Raw genomic sequence first — 18681 nt, 5'->3', positions numbered from 1 at the left:
TACAATAATCCTAGAAATTAGGAAAATATCATTTTAATTATTTTAGTTTTCCTATTATGCTGCACTCACAATTTTAATCACTTATTTTTCAAAACAGAGAATTTTCATTTTAAAAACATCTACAATTTTGGTAAAATCCTTCATTGGACTGTCTTTTTATTATTTGAATTCTGAATATAACATTTTACAATATGATGTAATTAAATTAACACTTAAAAAAAAAGTAAAAATAAAGAATTGAATCGGAAATTAAAAAAATATTGAAACTAAATTATTTATTGAGAAGTTGAAAAGACTCTTATGTACCTTGTACTCTGATGGACTTATATAAACTTTTGTCAAAATCAGAATACAAAATGTTCTCATAAGAAATTTGTGTGCAGTGTGGAATGCATGAGCCAATAGTTGGAATTGAGCATTTTTTCCCTCCTTCGGTAACAGTGAGTTCTCCTTTGTTCTGCATTCTCTTTCTGCATTGCGACTCCTATGAGATTCTGTGTGGCTTTTGAAACCGATTAAATTATTTTTTTTCCATTTATTTTTGTGATTTTGTATGTTTGTAGCTTTCCGGCGGAGTTTTTATTTGTATAAACACCTATTAGGGTTCAATGAGAAAGATTGAAGAACTTATTTGAACTCAGACTAAAAAATTGAGACCAATATTGCTTAGGTGACTGTATTAACAAACAAAATTATGTAAAAAATGTGAAAAGAATTTCTAAAATTCATATGATTCAAATTTATTTGTTTGGTGATCATGCATGTTCAATTAAAGAGTGTGTGTTTGTTATATGAATATTTAACTATTTCTTTCAAATTTTTAAGGATGTGTTTGCATGATGATCAGTAATAGTTTAGATGAAAGAGGATTTAAGATACTTATTTTTATTTAAAATAAACAAACAAAAATTATAATCCTTTGTAGACACGGAGTTGAATAAACAAAAAAAAAATATACCCTATGTATCTTCTTAATATAAATTAAGAGAATAGAAATTAGCTCAATTACAAACAAGCAAATCAGTTTCTTATGCATGCACTGTAATTAATTATTCTTTAATTTTTTTTAGAATTTTTTCATAAAATTTGATTGTGAATATTCAATTTTGGTTTGAGTTGTTTCTGATATGTTTCATAAAAATATACTTTAGTTTGTGTTTCACAAGTTAATTTTGTCAAAATAGTAACATGTGGCTTCTGAAAGTAGGTGACAGACCTTGAACATGGTTCCATCTGATGTTTGTCCAACCGAAGATGCAGTTAAGGCATTTATAGAACACTTGGTTGACCCATTGCTACCTGCAAAATCATCTGTTCACGATAATCCATCACCTTCTCAACAGAAGTTAGTTGCGAGACAGGTGTCTAACTTGTTTACCTCTCTTTGTGCTTGTATAACCTTCCAATCCAACCAGTAATCTGTGACTGTTTTGGACATAATGTTTTTTGTTATTTGTTTTATTAGTTGTTTGGAGGAAATATTTGTTTTTGTAATTTGTTTTATTAATTATTTGGAGGAAATATTCACTTTTATGTTTTCTTATTCTTGCTTCCTATTTACATTACCTTCATGTGTTGGTTGCATGGAGTGTTGAAAGATGTTTGTATTCTGTACTTTACAACTACAATGCTATTTGATTTATTTTTGTCCCTCTGCATCTTATTAAAAATGGAAAGAAACACTCCAGGTTCATATTGCCTTATGATTTATAAATTACAATATGACTATAGATCTATAGGAGTGCATGAGGAGGATATTATCTAGTTACTGATTTTCCTGTTTGAGTTTTTTGTTTGTTTGTTTTAGGTGCGGTCGGCTGTCTTACTTTATAATTACCACCACAGGAAACAGCATCCAGAACTTGAATATCTTCCATTAAATGAATTTTGCAAGTTGATTGTGGTTTTGAGACCAGCTTTATTAGCATTTATGCAATTCATGCAAAATTCAAATGAAGAAGAGCTCACTGACGTGGAGAAGCAGCTATCATTAACAGAAAAGAAGATTATGGAAGCATGTGATGTATGTAAATGTTTAGATGCATCAAAGAATGTTCCTAATATAGAGGGATGGCCCATTACAAAAGTAGCTATCCTTTTAATCGACAGTAAGAAGGAGAATTGTTTTTTGCTGTTTAGTTCGATTACCAGTGGGGTGTGGTCTCTGGTTGAGAAGGGTCTGGGCACCTCTAGCCAAAGTTCTCCGGGTTCAAAAGGTCTGGAAACCTCCAGCCAAAGTTCTCTGGGTTCCAAAGGTATGGTTACCTCCAATCAAAGTTCTGATGTTACATCAGGAACAAAACTATACAAAAAGAAAAGAGTCCTTAAGAAGTCATCAAAAGATGAATTAAAAGTCAATGAAGATGTGTTTCTGCAAGTTGGGTATTCTGCTATAAATGAAGCCATAGGTAATTATTTCATCATTTTATAGTTAATATTTTAATTTTAATATCAAGTTTATCATGTGGTTCTGATAGACAAATAGCTGAGTATGATTCTTGTACTATGGTACAGGTATCAATTATACTGATATTTCTCTTTTGGAGAGTGACACTGTCTATTCTGAGAGCAAAGAGAAGGAAGCTTCTCAGTTTTATATAATGCAGTGCTCCAAGACAATCAATGAAGAAGTTATCCAAGTTCCTCTCCAAGATCTAATTAAAAGGTTCGTTTTAATTGCTATTGTGTGATGACTCAGATCCCGATGTTCTGATGACAAGGAAATGGGGCTTTTTTCTCTCTGGCATTCAGCTGGAGTCACATGTTTTCTCCCTGTTGCAGAGAAAAATATACTCATGCTCATACTACAGTACCACACAGCACATTAATGTTACTGCTGAATCAAGTTATAAAGTAGTCTATAAGTAGTCTTTGGGAATTAAATGCTATCTTACCCTTTTGTTTTATTAATATAATTTTGCAAAAAATTTTGGGTAGAGGAATGGTTACTTGTTAGCAAAAAATGTTGCAATCTTATTTAAAGGGTGTCTTTAACTGAACATCAAAGAATGATGTTTACATCAACGAGTAGAGTTGTACAGTCTGTTTCTTCTGAAGTAATATTTTTTTAATTTAATTCTTAGACATTTGTCTCTAGGCGTTTATATGACCTTCACAGAGAAGAAAAGCTGACTTTGTACATATGTTTCTGAATAACATTTGTGTCTTCATTTTTGCATAGCTTGCAGGGTCCTTTGCTCACTAAGAGTTTTGGAAGTTGGATGATCACTCCTGTAATTGACTACTTCCATGTGCTTCCATACTATGAAACAATATCAAAGTGGATATCCAGGTTGACATGTTCTCCGTTGTTAAAAGAACTTTGTTTTTTAGATTGTTAGCAGATATTGTTTGCTTTTCAAATTTCATTTCAGTTACAATGATTGTGCCTAAACTACTTGCTCGTCTTTGATACTAATTTCAGTTGCCCTTTTGAACGATTCTATTTTGGTACCTTTACAACATCAAATTCATAGTGGGATTTACTAATGACCCAAATTATTCCAAAATCATTTTGATTTTACTATTCTAACATTTTCAAGCCTTGATATCATAGAATTTAAAGAGATTCTTTAGTGTTAACATATAGTTTTACTTAGTTTAGAATTATCGTCTGTCACAAGTAATAAAGTAAAGTTAATGTATGAGAGTTTCAAATATTTGCTCACGGAGTTCGCACTTGCATATTGGATGATTTGCGGGAATTTGTTCCAAGATCCATCCATTAGCTGTCTCAAATCCTTAATATTTAATACAATGTTCTTCTATTTTCAGTCATTTTCACTTTTTTTTGTACCTATCTCCCTGATCTGCACTTTCTCTGCAATATTTTCTATCTTGGCAGGAAAGCATTCTCAAATACTTTGCAAGATACAAGGGTAACAGAGAAAAATATAAAGGTGGACACCCCTGAAGTAACAGAATTTTATGTAAATGAGGACATGTTTACTGCTCATGATAGTAAGCCAAAGATTGATAATATTGATTCACCGAAGCAGAAAGAGAACAACAGAAGTTGCACACCTGCATTATCCGATTCTATATGTGAGCCCATGGAAATGACCATGAATGAAAATTCAATTTTAAAATCAAAGATCAAAGAAAAATGTCAGTATATTATTGGCAGTACTGTACAAGCCGGTGAAGATCTTGTAAAAAAGAATCCATCTGTGAAGTATAATTCTATCGGCTCTGCAAGTGCTGAAAAGGTTTGTAACTTGCTTACTTTTCTAGTTATTGAGCTTAATGCTTTCCTTAAATCATGTTCAGATGTGCTTTCTTTGATTATCTTTTCTTATAATTTTTTCTTTGGATGAGTTTTATTGGATGCGGGCACCAATTTTACAGCTAAAATTATGACTATTTTGGCTAGATTTTTTTTTCTTTACTTTGAGAGAAGATCTTTTTCAAAACACAGGCGTTTTGATCTCTTAGCTATATAAATATCCTTAATGCAAAAGTACTCCAAAATTGAAAACTTCCTATTGTATGCACATCATATAGCTGCCATTTTCTTGGCATGTGCTCTCTTAGGTAATCTATAATTTATCTATACAGGAATCCTTAATGCAAAAATACTCAAAAAATGGAAACTTCTTATATTATTCGCACATGATTAAATTATGACTATTTTGGCTAGATTTTTTCTTTGCCCGAGTAAAGATCCTTTTCAAAACACAAGCTTTGGGATCACTTAGATAACCTATAATTTAGCTATGCAAGTATCCTTAATGCAAAAATACTCCCAAAATTGAAAACTTCCTATTGCATGCACATAATATAGCTGCCTTATTTTTGGAATGTGCTCTCTTAGGTAACCTATATTTTATCTATACAGACAGGGATTCTTAATGCACAAATATTCCAAAATTGGAAATTTCCTATATTATTTGAGCATCATATAGCTGCCATACTTTTGGCATAGCTGAGGTTGTTGTTTTGGAATATATGCAAAATGTCCCGATAGCAATCAAATTTAATTTCAAAATCATTGTTTTTTGTCCAAAACCATTTAATTTTGGACCTACTAATCAATATATATTCAGAGAGGGAACTGGGGTAGCATATTTCTCAACTTTAAAAGAGAAGCTGGGTTAAATAATTTAGAAAAGCGCTTGAAAATAAAGCGCCTTTATTTTTTATGGACTAAAGCCAGTAAGAGATTCAATAGAAGGGCTTCTGCTAATCTTGGAAAAGCTTGGCGAAACACTACCTAAGAGTTGCATTTTGTGAATAATTCATGACTAATGAAGATTTTGTTACTTGAATATGGTATCTGTCCCTGTGAGCATTAAAGCTTAGATACACATTAGAGTCCAGAAGTGAAGTCCCCATGAGTAATTATCAACTTAAGATATAGTTATAATAGTTAAATTTATCAAAATGTTTCCTATATTTTATTGATAAATTCTTACGTACAGGTACATGTACCAAAATTCTTTTGTAAATATTAATTTAAGCTTTGTAAATTGTCAGATAGTCATGTTCAATACTCATGAAATATTTTTAGTGGTATTATTCTATTGATAAATAAATATTATCATTAATGTGGTGCTTATCATATAAGTTTTCAAAATCTGGTTTATTTCAATGTTTATTAACTGAAATCATAATTATGTTTCAAAATGAGCTGCACCTCACTGCTATCATGATTGTTGGGCTTAGTTCCGTTGTTTATCATCTGTAATCTAGCTGAATGCCATTGTTTTGGCAGGCTTTAAATGTTGATTCAACAAATAAGCTTATTACTGAAGGTGGAATCAACAATCTTGCTTCTTTGCACAATATGTATGCCATTAGGCCCAATATGTCATCTGAAAAAGGTACTGTAGATGGTCATATTCAGATTGCAAATCATTCTGACTCAGATCTGGAGAAACTCAAAGTTATTTCAGATTCAAAAAAGATATTGACTCAAACTGCCCTAGCTGCTTTGATACGAAAAAGGGATGAATTGGTAAGCTTCATTACTTACATCTAATTACAAGAATGATTATTTTCATTCTCAGTAGCTATGAATGGGCAGTGAGAACATACCCTTGTTATCCTAGAAGAACATTTATACATGTTATATTAGAACATATATATGTATTAGTAACTTGATTGAATCCGCACTGTCAGTTGAGTAAGCTGTTTATTTCCATCATTTTTGGCTTACCTACTGCAAACTTTTAATTTTAAAAATAACGAGTAGCACATAGTACCCAATGCACATGCTCGCATGTGTTGTGACTGTTAAAGTAGTATTCTGCTTCCATAGCCATACCTACTATGCTGGTTCCACTTAATTTAAGGATTACATTGCTACTGTTTTGAATGTTAAAAAATTCTATATTTTCATATATCTGAGATTTAGTTACTCCATTCAGGCCCTTCAGCAACGCAAGATAGAGGACGAGATTGCTGTTTGTGATAAAAATATCCAGAGAATATTAACTGGTGTGTTTTCCTTTCAGTATGACCCCCCACCTCTATAGTGATTCTCGTGGTTTATCCTCTCATTGTTATTTTTGTTCTTATTATTAATACTGTTATTTTGCTATGTGTCAAACTGTAGAGTAAGTCTGATACTGGTTTAGGCAGTGATTATTGGCTTCTTTTATACATTTTTCTCAATTCGTGATTAATCTTAGAAATCGGGCTTAACACCAAACTTAATCCCACAAAACAACGACCACTTTGTATGATTCTGTGTCATTAGCAAGGTATCCGGTTTATCAAAAATAATGCTTGTCCTTGATTTGTGAATGTCACTCTAATTTGATTTGTCCACAAACTCAAGCTGCCCTGAGTATCTTGATTTGCCATGTGAACAACTGTGTTAATGATCACCTGCTTTTTTGCCTTTGCATCTGAAGATTCACAATTACTTCGTATTTTATGCTAGAATTAGTTAGAGCCTGAGAAAATAATTGACTTGTGAGCTGCGAACCAAATCCTAGTGTGATTCGTTGTCTGGTTCACTAAATAGAACTGTGAACCAGATACTAGAATTATAGATGAACTGTGCACAAGCACTGATTTTTCATGTGTCTTTTTGGGTAAATGTAGATGGGGAAGATAACTTTGGATTAAAGATTGAATCAGTTATAGAAGGCTGTAATGATACATGGCTCAGGAATCAAGAAAGGGTGTATCGACAACCAAGCTCGCCTCTTAAGAGGAAAAAATTGTCTGAGGCTGTCTTTATCACACAAAGCCCATGCCAGGTAAGCAATGTTCTATTTACCTAGTTGGAGTAAAAGGTGAAACAGTTGTCACTTATATGATGCCTTATTATTCAATTTAGTAGTGTGCACACAGGATCAAATGGTTCTGTTGCTAATTTCTTAGAAACATTGTTTCTGGTAGACATAAGTACTGAAACTAGAATGAAATGTTTTAAAAAATTCTTATGTAGGGCACATGTTAATTGTAGTTAATTTGCACAATGCCACTCATGGCATTGTTTATACGCTGCTTGGCTTCATCTTTACAATCGTACACATTTTCACTGCTCTCTAAAAGCTCATTTTTACGGAAAGGTTATTAATCAATGCAAGTCTTCAACTATATACCCAATTATGAGTAAAGATTCTTCCAAGAAGGGCAACATGCGCGGTTAACTTTTTTTCATTTTGTGCTGTGTACATCTCTCTGAAGCACTCAGTTTGATATTATTACCTACCTTTGTTCTGTGATCTTTTCTCTTTTCTTGTGTGGCATTTTTCAACAATATACATTTTGGGAGGGATCTACTGCCTTAAAAAAAATATAAGAACTTTACTTATTAATTAGCAGAAAGCCCACCATCCTCCTTATTTGCATACTATGTAAATCTTGCAGGAACTAGATGATATATGTCGCACAAACAATTGGGTCCTGCCAACTTATCATCTATCTCAGTCAGAGGGTAAGGCTATCTAATCTAGACTTTGAAAAGCATAAGCGGCATAAATTCTCTTTATGAATCAAGTTATGGATAAATGAGAAAAAGATTAAGATTTGATCATTGCACTCTTTGTTCACCTTATCAATGACCAGTAGTTATTCATTTGCCTATGTTGAGAAAATATTAATCTGGCAAATCAAATGTAACTAATGTTTCTATTGAAGGTGGATTTAAAGCCAGTGTAACTGTTAGAGGAGTGGAGTTTCAGTGTTCATTTGAAGGTAAAACGGATTCCAATCCTTCTGAAGCAAGAGATTCAGCTGCAGTTCAGATGTTGACTAATTTGAGAAGTATGGCAAAATCAGAACAGTGATACCGGAAGCTTAGATATGACATATTTCCCTTGTGGTTATTAGTCTTCTCTAGAATTACATCAATAACAATCTGACAAAATATCTTGTCAGTCTTTGATCATTTTTATTCAATCTAGTTAAAATTACTTCACTTTTTAAATCTCTTTCTTTGTTTTGGGACCTTGCTTTTAACACAAATGATATGATATGTAGTTAACTCTAGTCAACTATTTTTTTGTTTAGTATTTCAACTTTCCCCTCACCTCTTTCTTTTCTACATAGTTGGTAAGTTAGTTTGTGCGACATCTTACCTTTGTATATCCTTCCAAAACTAGGAAGTCAAGGTGTTCAATATTTTAGTGATGTTTTTTGGATTTTAATTTGATATAAGAGCTGTTTGAGGTGTTTTTTTAGTAAGCAACTTTTTTTAAATGAATTGATGATTATGACCTTCATTACAAACAGGTAAATAAACAAGATTGGATCATTTGTGTGATTATGTATGTGTTGTTATCCAATGATTCTCAGAGTAGAGTTTTACCTTGTGATGTGTCTTTTACTATCTCAGTTTAAAACAAAATAATTTGATAGAAAATAAAAACATATACCTTCTTTGACCTATATTCCAACTAATAGGATGTAAAACATATTACTTCAAATATATATCATCAAATTCGCATGAAATGCTAAAATATTGTCACTCTTATGAAAAAAAGTTCAAGATTACCGTAAGTTATCAGATTATTACTAAATAGTATGAAATTTTATTGTGCAATTTGTTCTGTTGTGTTATTCATACAATTAATATAATATTTTTGTCTTTATTACATTATTAAATATATTTCATATTTTTTTAGCACCTCCTAATTGTTCTTTTACTATGTAAGATTTGTTGTTCAAATAATATGAGTTTTTTTTGTGAGAAGTAAACAAAATAACAAAAAGGAGCAAGAAAATAAGCAATTAAAAAAAGACAAATTCTTCCTCACCTCTACCCCTTCACTTCCATATTAAATATAAAATGTTATTTTTAATTTTTTTAAATAGTTCTAAATGAAGTATAATTTCAAATTTTCAAATAATCTCATATTCCATACCTTCTTTTCATTTCAGTCCGCAGGACATCTGTTCTTCACTGCAGCCAGAACTCACTTTCATTGTTTGAGCATGAGAGAATTGACAAAAGATTCTTTGTATTCGATATTTTTTATTGTAAAGATAATTTTTTTTATTTGAATTTTGTACTTCATTTTATATCTGGTTAGTATTTTTTCTGAGTTTTGGGACTTCATAAAAAATAAAAAAATAAGAGAACTAAAATACAACCACTGTCAAAAACACCACAAAAACTTATCTTAATCACAAACTTTCATCATCAATCATCATAAACAACCATTATCATTGAAAATAAAGAAAATATTATATTTTCAACCGTACTTAGAATTAAAAATAAAGGTGGATTTAAGTTACGAAGATGAGGGGGAATTTACCTATAAAAAATAACGTACCTGACTCTTTTGTTTCTTTTCATGGAGAAAAAAAAGTCTATTAATCTGAAAGGAGATGTATTGTTTGAAGGAAACTTTTGCTCAGATGAAAAGGAAACTCTTATTGTTTTCACGTCATTTTAATCATCGATTTTAATTTATAATTTTTTAACATGTATTTTTATATTACAATAAAATAAAAAATATTAAACCAATAGGTAGAATAAAAAAAAATAATTTAAATTTTTATATTTTATGAAATAATTGTAATATGTTATAAATATATTTTCTTTTAATTTATAATGATTTTCTTCATTTTAATTTGACAGTTTTATTAATTTCAATCTATATTTTTATAAAGTATTTTAAAATTTAGTTCTATATCAATTTATAAACTTCTTTCATTTTATAACATTAACTAATCTTTTTTAAGATTTAGACCATAATGCTTAACATGCTGTTGGCATAAATATATAATCCTAATATCCTGTATATACGTTTGCGTTTGACAATTGTGGCTTTCAAGGAGATGGAGATGAAAGAAACTTATGTACTCAATCAAATGACACTAAATTAAAAAAATCCCGACTTTACAGTAAAATTCTTTCTTTTTAATCATTGAGAAAGAAGGAAATTACAGTAGTTAGAAATTTGCATCATCCTCCAAAAAATTCAACAAAAACTTCAAAACTGAAGACTTAAGATCCCCATTCACTCTTTTATTTTTGGTTTCAAACACGCCCTTCATAATTCTCGTGTAAAGCCTTTCAAGTTGTGGAATGCTGAAATTTTCACTACGCTTTACAAAACGTTCCTTGACAGACTCCACTTCTCTTGAAAATTCATCATCTAGCACTGTGACGTCCTCAGAACTGTTGCCATCAGCAGGGTCAGTTTCATGCATGTTTCCTTCCATTGACATACTTTCGAGGCTTTTAGCATCTGTGTCATCAGGTTGATGCTCCTGGAAGGACTTTGGCAGTACAGAATCTTGTGACTTGTCTTCTGCTATCAACCCAATTTGAATGAACATTAAAATCAGTATTTGAACTGAAGTTTACAGGTATATGAAAACAAGAGAACAAGAAACTAATTTGAAACCAAACAACACAGATAATATTTGTTTTATGTGCGTGAAAAGCAAGGACTTGAAGTTAGTATAGAGAATCCACAACTTCTAAAGATGCCTCCCTATTCACGACAATCATGCCTCATACCTGCATGCACTTCGGTGATCTTCTTGGTTCGCTTCAATGCCTCATAACTCTGATCCACGTTTACCGCTGGTTGGACATGACGAAGTCGAGCACTCATTCTAGTACCAATACCCACAACAGGAGAAGCAGGGAATGTAGAATCCTCTAGTTCATCAGACAACTGAACTGGGCCACCTTCGCTAGCAATCTTGTCACAATATGCTGCCAGTGCTGGATCCATCTGTGAGAGCATTCCATGCACCTGAAGAAGTCAGAAAAAAAAAAGAATAAGTTACGCAGGAGCACTTGCTTGACAGAAGTCAACATCAAGATGTAAAACTTGAGAAAGTTCATGCACCGCATCACGGAGCTCACAAGCTCTACTGACAATCCTAGCACCATTGTAGTCCTCTCCGTTGTAGGCCTGAGTTGCAGAAGAAGAACCAAACTTAAGACATGCTTTGAATAATAGTATTAGTGTATGAAGTGTTTTCAATATATTTAGCCCAATGCCCAACTGCCCCCCACCCACACAAAAAAAAAGCCTTTAAGGCCAAATACGTGCCTTTGCATTGGATACAATAAGATTGATATCCTGCATGAATGCAGCACATGTAATATATTGGCCATTATCAACATGCTGCAAGATGGTAGCCATGTCCATTGGGTTCTGTATAATTGACCGATAATTTGGTGCATCTTCGTCGGACACTGGACAATGGAAGGCATTAAATCTTTTGTCATACAGTATCCTGTAATAGGGACAAAAATATATACATATTGAGAGGATCCATACAGTTAATTAAAGGCATTAATTAATCATACGAAACCAACAACTGTACATAAAGTATAGGTTGACATACCGGTTGCAAATATCTCTAAGGCACATTCGTAACCTACGGAGTGCATGTTGCTCAGCTTCCACCTTTGCTTTTAGCTCAGATACTTTTGGACCACTAGCCAATTTTGGCGCCTTAGGAAGTTCAGGGAGGTATCCTGTATCTTGTGACTTCTTGTTGATTCCCTCCAACAATATTGACATAGCAGCTTCTATCAAAAGATTGAAAAACAAAGTCCTATCTTTGGCACATGGCATATTCACTTCATAACTGTTCCAAAGAGAAAGAGGGTGAATGGAGGCATGGAGAGTATTTTCAGATTCAAAGAAAAAAATATTATTCAAAATTTTCAACCTTTGCATTTGAACAAACCTACAGTTATTCAACTAGTTGTGGGAAAACTAACTACAAAGACTTCGATAAGGAAATACGGCACTGAATACTGGCGGTAAATGTTATACTACCTCCCTTCTAATTATTAAGCAACCTAAATCCGAATTCAAACAAACTAAGGAAATCAGTTAAATGGATTAAAATTTCCAAATCCCTTAATATTCTTATTAAAATGCCTTTGTTGTAAAGTTAACTAAAGTTAAAATATTTTAGAAAAAATATCATTAAATGAAGTAGAACTTAGAAGTAATACAAATTTGCTTATTTTTGTTGCTTATAAATGAGACTTGTAGTAATTGCAATGCTGATATTTCTACCCACTTAATCATGAATCTCTGAAATACATTAGATTAATAGAAGTGATACATAAAAATTAAGGTGATGAATACTTCTAACTCTTTTTTTCCTTTGTAATTTTTAGACATGTTACAAACAACAAACTTTGATATAGAAAAGATTCAGAAAACACTAGTTCTACATCAAAAAGCTTTAAGATACATCTCTCATAAAAAGTGCAAGTCTGATTGAATTCCAAGACTAATTTTCCCCATACAAAACCATCCATTTATAATGATATAATTGCATACATAGTACTGGTATAAAGAAAAAAGCCACTTTCTTTGCCTTGGAACTAAAAAAAAAACTTGCAGTAAATTATATCATGCATACATTGTGCGCTGAGGGAAAACTGAAGTAGGCACTTCCTCAAGTTCAGCAAGTGCAACTGATGATGTACCAAGCAGTAAGATAGGCAGATCAGATGGTAATTCTTCCAGCAAAGTCAGGAGGACAGCCCTGAGCTGCTCATGAGACTGCAGGATAATTTAAAACAATCATGCTCAGATCATATTAAAAACAGTAATTTAATATAAGCAAACCTGACAGAAATGAAACGCAAATTTGGGGCATTCAAATAAGTTCATTTAGCATATATAATTAAAGGTAACCAAGATATACTCACAGTTTCCCACCAAACATCAAACTGTGGTAAATAGAGAATCGATGGTGTTGTTCTTCTAGCTTCACTAAATATATGTACTAATGCCTCTTCTGGTGTCTTTGCACTGGGATCTGACAGAAGAGATGGGAGTCCTAATGAATGTACAGGAAACTTTTCCAGCTCATGTAAAACCGCAGGGCCAAGATGATCCTGTTAAACTAGAGCAGTAAGTATATTCAATATTAAGTTGCTGTAATGAATAATTTTTCAATAATAATAGAAGGTTCCAAGATAATTACCAGCCCTGTACCTTCACCACCACAAAGTAGAAGCCTAGGTCGATACACAAGTGGAATTGCAGACCCGTAGGAAAGCATTGAAAGTTTATTCAACTCTGATGCAATAGAAGCTGGAGGGAAAATATCAGATATAACACTCATAGCTTTCTCTAAATGTCGCTGGAGACATGGTTGAACTACTAGAGACAATGGCCTAGAGTGCACAATGGCTCCCCTATGAGCAGCAGGAGTAATAGTAGACATCGCTTCAATAAAATGAGTCTTTTCTACCTTGACAGAATCAACATCTATAACAAATTTGTCATCACTTGTATAAACTTGTGGATACTTTTGACGAAATGCATGGATGGCAGCTTCAGTACAAAGTGCTTTCAGATCAGCACCACAGTAACCTACACAACTAGCTGCAAGTTCCTTTTTCAGCTCATTTGGAGGAGGATCCTTCCACTTACGAGTATGAATGTCTAATATCTCAGCACGTGCCTCACAACCAGGTAAGGAAAAAGTAAACTCACGATCAAATCTGCCAGGGCGTCGTAAAGCTCCATCAATAGCATCAATCCTGTTGGTAGCACCAATTAAAACAACTTGCCCACGAGAGTCAAGACCATCCATCAAAGCAAGCAAAGTGGACACAATTGAATTGTGAATTTGTTCTTGCTTGCTAGACCTCACAGGCGCAAGTCCATCTATTTCATCAAAGAAGATAATAGATGGTTGATTCCTTTGTGCTTCCTCAAAGAGTAGTTTCAATTGTCTTTCAGCCTCACCAACCCACTTGCTTAGCACATCTGCTCCTTTGCGCATGTAAAAGCTAACCTTTTGGCCAGCTTTTGAAGCAGCACAAGCCAAAGCCCTTGCAATTAATGTTTTCCCTGTGCCAGGGGGCCCACACAACAACACCCCCCTAGGTGGAGTTATGTGATAACTTGCAAAAAAATCTGGATATAATAATGGAAAGAAAACCATTTCCTTTAGAGCATCAATGTATTCAGACAGCCCACCTATATCTTCAAAACTAACACTATCATCAACCTGTAAGGGTTGGATATCTGCCCCACCCTTAGAGCTTGGTCCAGCAGTTTGAATCCCTGATGTAAGAGTAGCCAAAGCATCACCCTGATGACCCCAACCTGATGAAGCAAGATTTAATCCGAAAGCTGTTGTTCCATGCATGTCTAGGCCTCCAAAAAGCCAAGGTGGACCAGATCTGTTACCACCTCGCCCCCATGAAATAGCTGGGCCTTGGTCCAGCTCATCCACAAGAAGTGAGTCATCAGAATCTTCAGGCCTTGCTAAACGATGACGCTTATGAACTCGTGATCCACCTTTCCTTACATCCCTGCTGACCTTAGTTCCCATACCTTGATGTAACACTCTACGAGGAGACCTAGGCCGAGCCTTTCTTTCCTCCATAGAGAACCTCCGGACATCTGAACGATTCCGAAGATCATAGCGCCTTCTTCCATCCTGCTCTTCTTCACCCTCTTCATCATCACCATCTTCATCACCTTCATCCTCACCTTCATCTTCACCCTCAACGTCCCCCTCAATCTCATTTTGGCCATCATCTGCATCATTGTCCTCGACATCATTTCCATTTTCTGTTTCATCTTGATCAACCTTTTCCTCTGAAAGGTCTTGCTCGTCATCTGATTCAGAAATTAATCGTTCTATCACAGCACCCTTTGAACGACGAGGCCGTAAACCTTCACGTCGAGGTGTTGGTTTAGTCTCTGCTGCTCTTTTGCGCTTGGAAGACATCAATCCATCCTGTTTGACTCTATTTTTAATCCGGTTTCTCAACAACGGATATGCAGGTCTCTGGAACATAGCCACATACCTTCAGCCCAAATTATAGCAAATTCAAGTTTATCACACAAAATTTTATATTCAATGCTATAAAACCTCACCATTAAGTCTTCATCTTCAGCTCCAGAGCTGTCTGTAAAATCTTCAAGATTTACATTAAGCCTTCTCTTCCTTGTTGAACGTCGAAGGTTGGCAGAGCCAGACTAAGAGAAGTACAGATAAAACAACCAGAGGATTTAGATACATCCCATCTAATACTGATGAATTATAATAAGCATCTAATCAAATTCAGAGAATGACATGATTCAGAGCAATAGGTGGAATAAAATACAGAGTCCAATATTAGAAAAACAATAAAATCCATCACTACCTACTAAGTTCACACCCTTCAGTCCTTTTTAATGACACCCATTCATAAAAAACAATCAATTGCGTTTGTCAAAAATATCTCAAAAGAAGCCAAAACAAAGAAACAGGGAGAAAAGCGGAGACCAGAGATTGATGAAGTTAAGGTATCTGATTATTCATCAATCAAACTTGGTTGCTAAAGTTGAGCATTTGTTAAGGTTATCAGTGAAGACAACAGAGGATTGGAAGAAACTATTATGTCTAGAATTTTATACATAAATAATTAGTAATTTAGTGCTTGGATGCTATGACCAATTGTTGGTATCACACTTGTTATGTTTGAGTAGTTCTATATTAAAATGGACAGTTCAGAGCAGTTATTTCTATAAGTACAACTAGTCTGCAGTAAACTTAAAAATATGATGCAGGAATTTTAGACAAAGCTATTGCTGGGTTCTCTCGGCCCCATGCTAAATTTTGCTAATAATAGGCCACAAAGGAGTACGAAGTCAGAACCAACACGTTTCCAGTACATTTAAGAGGTAAACCTTTTTGAAAAAAATAGTATACAAATACAACTAATTAATAGTGTCTACTCTGAGCAAACAAATGTTTGTGTGTTTGGATATAATTCTTTTAAAAAAAACAAACAGGGACGAACAAAGACACAACACCATCCTAAAATAAGTGCTAAGAAGGAAATTATTGATACAATTGTCTAAAGCCTTATCTTAATTTCATGAGAGGAGAAAAGATAGTAATTTGTCCTTAAATTCTAAAAACACAACATAAACATCAAGAGAATGAGCCTTATGAAGCATTGGTACATATACACACACATCAGTATACAAACCATTTGTGCTAATTATATCAAATTCCATCGTCCACAAAAAAGTCTTGACATTTAGATAGAGGACCTTTGAAAGAGAGAGACAGACAGAGAAACATTTCAAACTAGAGGACGATAAATCAACTAAACAGAATGAGGATTTACATAGAAAAGATGCAGTTGGATTCAAAGATCACAGTCAAGTAAAAAATAACAATGGAAAGCACAAAGCAGTATTATGATAAAGCAACTTTATCAGCTCCTCCATGATTCTATCATTAGGGTTTCCAAAAAATCAGGGAAGACAAGTTTTAAGAAACATTGAAACCTGGTATGGTGAAAAACAGAAACTGGATGCAAAATTCTAAGCCATGAAGAGGTAATATAATAGAACCTTGCTTCAAGATATTGATACTTCTTTCAGAGTTGGGTCAATCAACTTTAAATCTTTTATTAAAAAAATTAAATTGACAAAAGGAAAATAAATACTTAAGAAAAGGTGAAAAATAACAATAAAATAGCAAATGCCATTAGGGGTTGTTTGGCATTTTCTGCTTTCACTGTTAATAAGAGATATGCAATCTAGTTTTCCTTTTGTTTCTTTTCTAAAGTTCATACAGGAAATAATATAAGCAGTTTTTTATTGTTTATTATTTTCACTATTTCCCAATATAAACTTTTAGAAACAGGAAACAAAGAGATGAGAGAAAATGTTTTCTCAATTCTCAAACCAAACAACTATGATAATTTCATAGATATGTTCATATTTCCACGTACTGAGTTAGAAGGGGCAGGAGAATTTTATTGACCGTATCATGACAATTTGAGTGATACAAAACCTATGCAATTTAAACAATAAAAAGCCATCCCCATTAGGAATTTTGCTTCTGTAACTTATTTGGTATACAGACACTTACATTAGTATTAGAATCTTGTGACTTCCGAATTCCTGGACGCAACATTTTGGCAATCTGAGAAGCTGCAGTCCTTGTCTTGTTCTTGTTTTTCCTAGTGCGCCTAAGATTTTGGTTGTAAAACAAGTATGGTCGGCCATAAATGTTTGGCCTCGTCTTGATCCTGTCACTTGAGCGCACTTGTCTCGAATCAGGGCCATCTTGGCCTGACCGTTTGGGATACATGAAGCAATGCTAAATTTTACAAATAAAAATTCACATAATCAGCATATCTCAGCCAGCAACACCTGCAGAAATCAGCAAAATCTACAGCACTTAAATTTTTTTTTTTCAAAGAGACAGATGTACAAACATCTCATACCAAGATAATTATAACTAGAAGATTTCACCACAGCTTCATATCAAACCCTTTTCCAATTACATGCATAAAAATTTAAATACTTGTTTAAGAATCATAATATTAACATTGTTATGTGAGACTTTGAGAAGTCTAGAATATGTTGAAGATGCAAAAAAACCACCCAAAGAAATTAAAACGTTCAAAATGATTTTTTTACATCAATAGACAAAGTTAGTCAACATAGTAGTTAAGACAGGAAATTTGCACCTAAAGTCAGAAACACCATTTTCAAAATGAGATGCAAAGGGTCAACATGTTTATAAGCTTCAGGTCCTAACCTGCAATTCTCAAACTAACCTCGAAATAAACACAGCATTTATTGTTAAAAATACAAAGAAACATACAAAATAATAAATAAAAGGAAAAAAACATTGCATCAAACAAACAAGAAGAACCCAGATAACCCAAAATCCACGAAAAAAAAAAATCAGTGAAGTTGAGTGTAAAGAACTCGAGTGAGGAGAGTGTAGTAAGGATTAGACACAGAATAAAAGTGAATATCAGAGAAGAATCAAGGGCACACCTGATCGCAGGGAATAAATGTAATAGGTTAGGGTTTAGACGAAGGTTGCAGAAGCATGAAAAGCATAACTTAGAGTTTCAGAGTCAAAAACCCTTTCTCCCTGTTCCTCCTCTTTCTCTATTGTGTGTATTTTTCTGTCCTCTCTCCATTCGCACTTAGCTCCAAACCAAACGCCAAGTATTTGTTTACTGTAAAACCAGATCCGGGTTGATCCGTTGCAAATGACCCGCCCAGTAATTGGGCTGCTCCAGAAGAAAAATGTAGGGGTGCAGGAAGAAAAATGTAGAAGTGCAGGAAGAAACTACCAAACCGGTATTTATAATTGGGCCGCTCCAGAAGAAAAAAGTCCAAACATTTTCTTAAACATATGAACTTTCACAATTACTTTATGGACCTTATCAAATTTGAACCTTTCCTTTTCGAGAACTTTTTTTAGAATATATATTTTTTATTTTGAAATTGATTTTACGAAACGATA

At 33.6% G+C, this 18681-nt stretch overlaps 2 protein-coding genes across 7 annotated transcripts; one reads left to right on the top strand and one right to left on the bottom strand.

Annotated features, from left to right (window-relative positions):
• Positions 1-304: 304 nt before the first annotated feature.
• LOC137829724 (uncharacterized) lies at positions 305-8603 on the top strand. Its single transcript, XM_068636614.2, has 11 exons — positions 305-440; positions 1208-1361; positions 1808-2408; positions 2515-2665; positions 3182-3292; positions 3845-4208; positions 5714-5956; positions 6369-6438; positions 7051-7208; positions 7825-7891; positions 8095-8603. Exons 2-11 carry the CDS (start codon positions 1224-1226, stop codon positions 8241-8243), a joined length of 2052 nt encoding a protein of 683 aa, XP_068492715.2. The 5' UTR covers positions 305-440; positions 1208-1223; the 3' UTR covers positions 8244-8603.
• A 1696-nt stretch (positions 8604-10299) lies between these two features.
• Positions 10300-18412, bottom strand: LOC137814952 (cell division cycle protein 48-related / CDC48-like protein). 6 transcript variants are annotated; one of them, XR_016517282.1, is made up of 11 exons: positions 18204-18412; positions 17284-17567; positions 15291-15392; positions 13378-15201; positions 13100-13296; positions 12808-12950; positions 11770-12015; positions 11472-11658; positions 11265-11330; positions 10928-11168; positions 10300-10715 (listed from the first exon to the last, which is right to left on the bottom strand). XR_016517282.1 is itself a non-coding variant. In XM_068618120.2 (11 exons), exons 2-11 carry the CDS (start codon positions 17503-17505, stop codon positions 10354-10356), a joined length of 3582 nt encoding a protein of 1193 aa, XP_068474221.2. In that variant the 5' UTR covers positions 17506-17567; positions 18204-18371; the 3' UTR covers positions 10300-10353. The 6 variants fall into 6 exon arrangements, 4 of the variants coding, with proteins under 4 accessions (XP_068474221.2, XP_068474146.2, XP_068474069.2 ...); XR_016517283.1 differs by having other exon boundaries at positions 17284-17514; positions 18204-18360; XM_068618120.2 differs by having other exon boundaries at positions 13100-13288; positions 18204-18371.
• Positions 18413-18681: the final 269 nt, after the last annotated feature.

This window comes from Phaseolus vulgaris, chromosome 11 (assembly GCF_051622355.1).
Source record: "Phaseolus vulgaris cultivar YP4 chromosome 11, ASM5162235v1, whole genome shotgun sequence".
In the NCBI taxonomy this organism is placed as follows: domain Eukaryota; kingdom Viridiplantae; phylum Streptophyta; class Magnoliopsida; order Fabales; family Fabaceae; genus Phaseolus; species Phaseolus vulgaris.
Note: the sequence above shows the minus strand (reverse complement) of the source record. Positions and strands in the feature narration are given on the sequence as shown.

Coding starts and splice junctions, on each gene's coding strand:
- LOC137814952 (XM_068618045.2), bottom strand. CDS start 17,505: ATGTATCCCAAACGGTCAGGCCAAGATGGCCCTGATTCGAGACAAGTG. Junction 15,202..15,290: donor CTGAAGATGAAGACTTAATG/GTGAGGTTTTAT, acceptor GCTATGTTCCAG/AGACCTGCATATCCGTTGTT. Junction 11,659..11,769: donor CTTAGAGATATTTGCAACCG/GTATGTCAACCT, acceptor TCCCTATTACAG/GATACTGTATGACAAAAGAT.
- LOC137829724 (XM_068636614.2), top strand. CDS start 1,224: ATGGTTCCATCTGATGTTTGTCCAACCGAAGATGCAGTTAAGGCATTT. Junction 3,293..3,844: donor ATATCAAAGTGGATATCCAG/GTTGACATGTTC, acceptor CTATCTTGGCAG/GAAAGCATTCTCAAATACTT. Junction 7,209..7,824: donor TCACACAAAGCCCATGCCAG/GTAAGCAATGTT, acceptor TAAATCTTGCAG/GAACTAGATGATATATGTCG.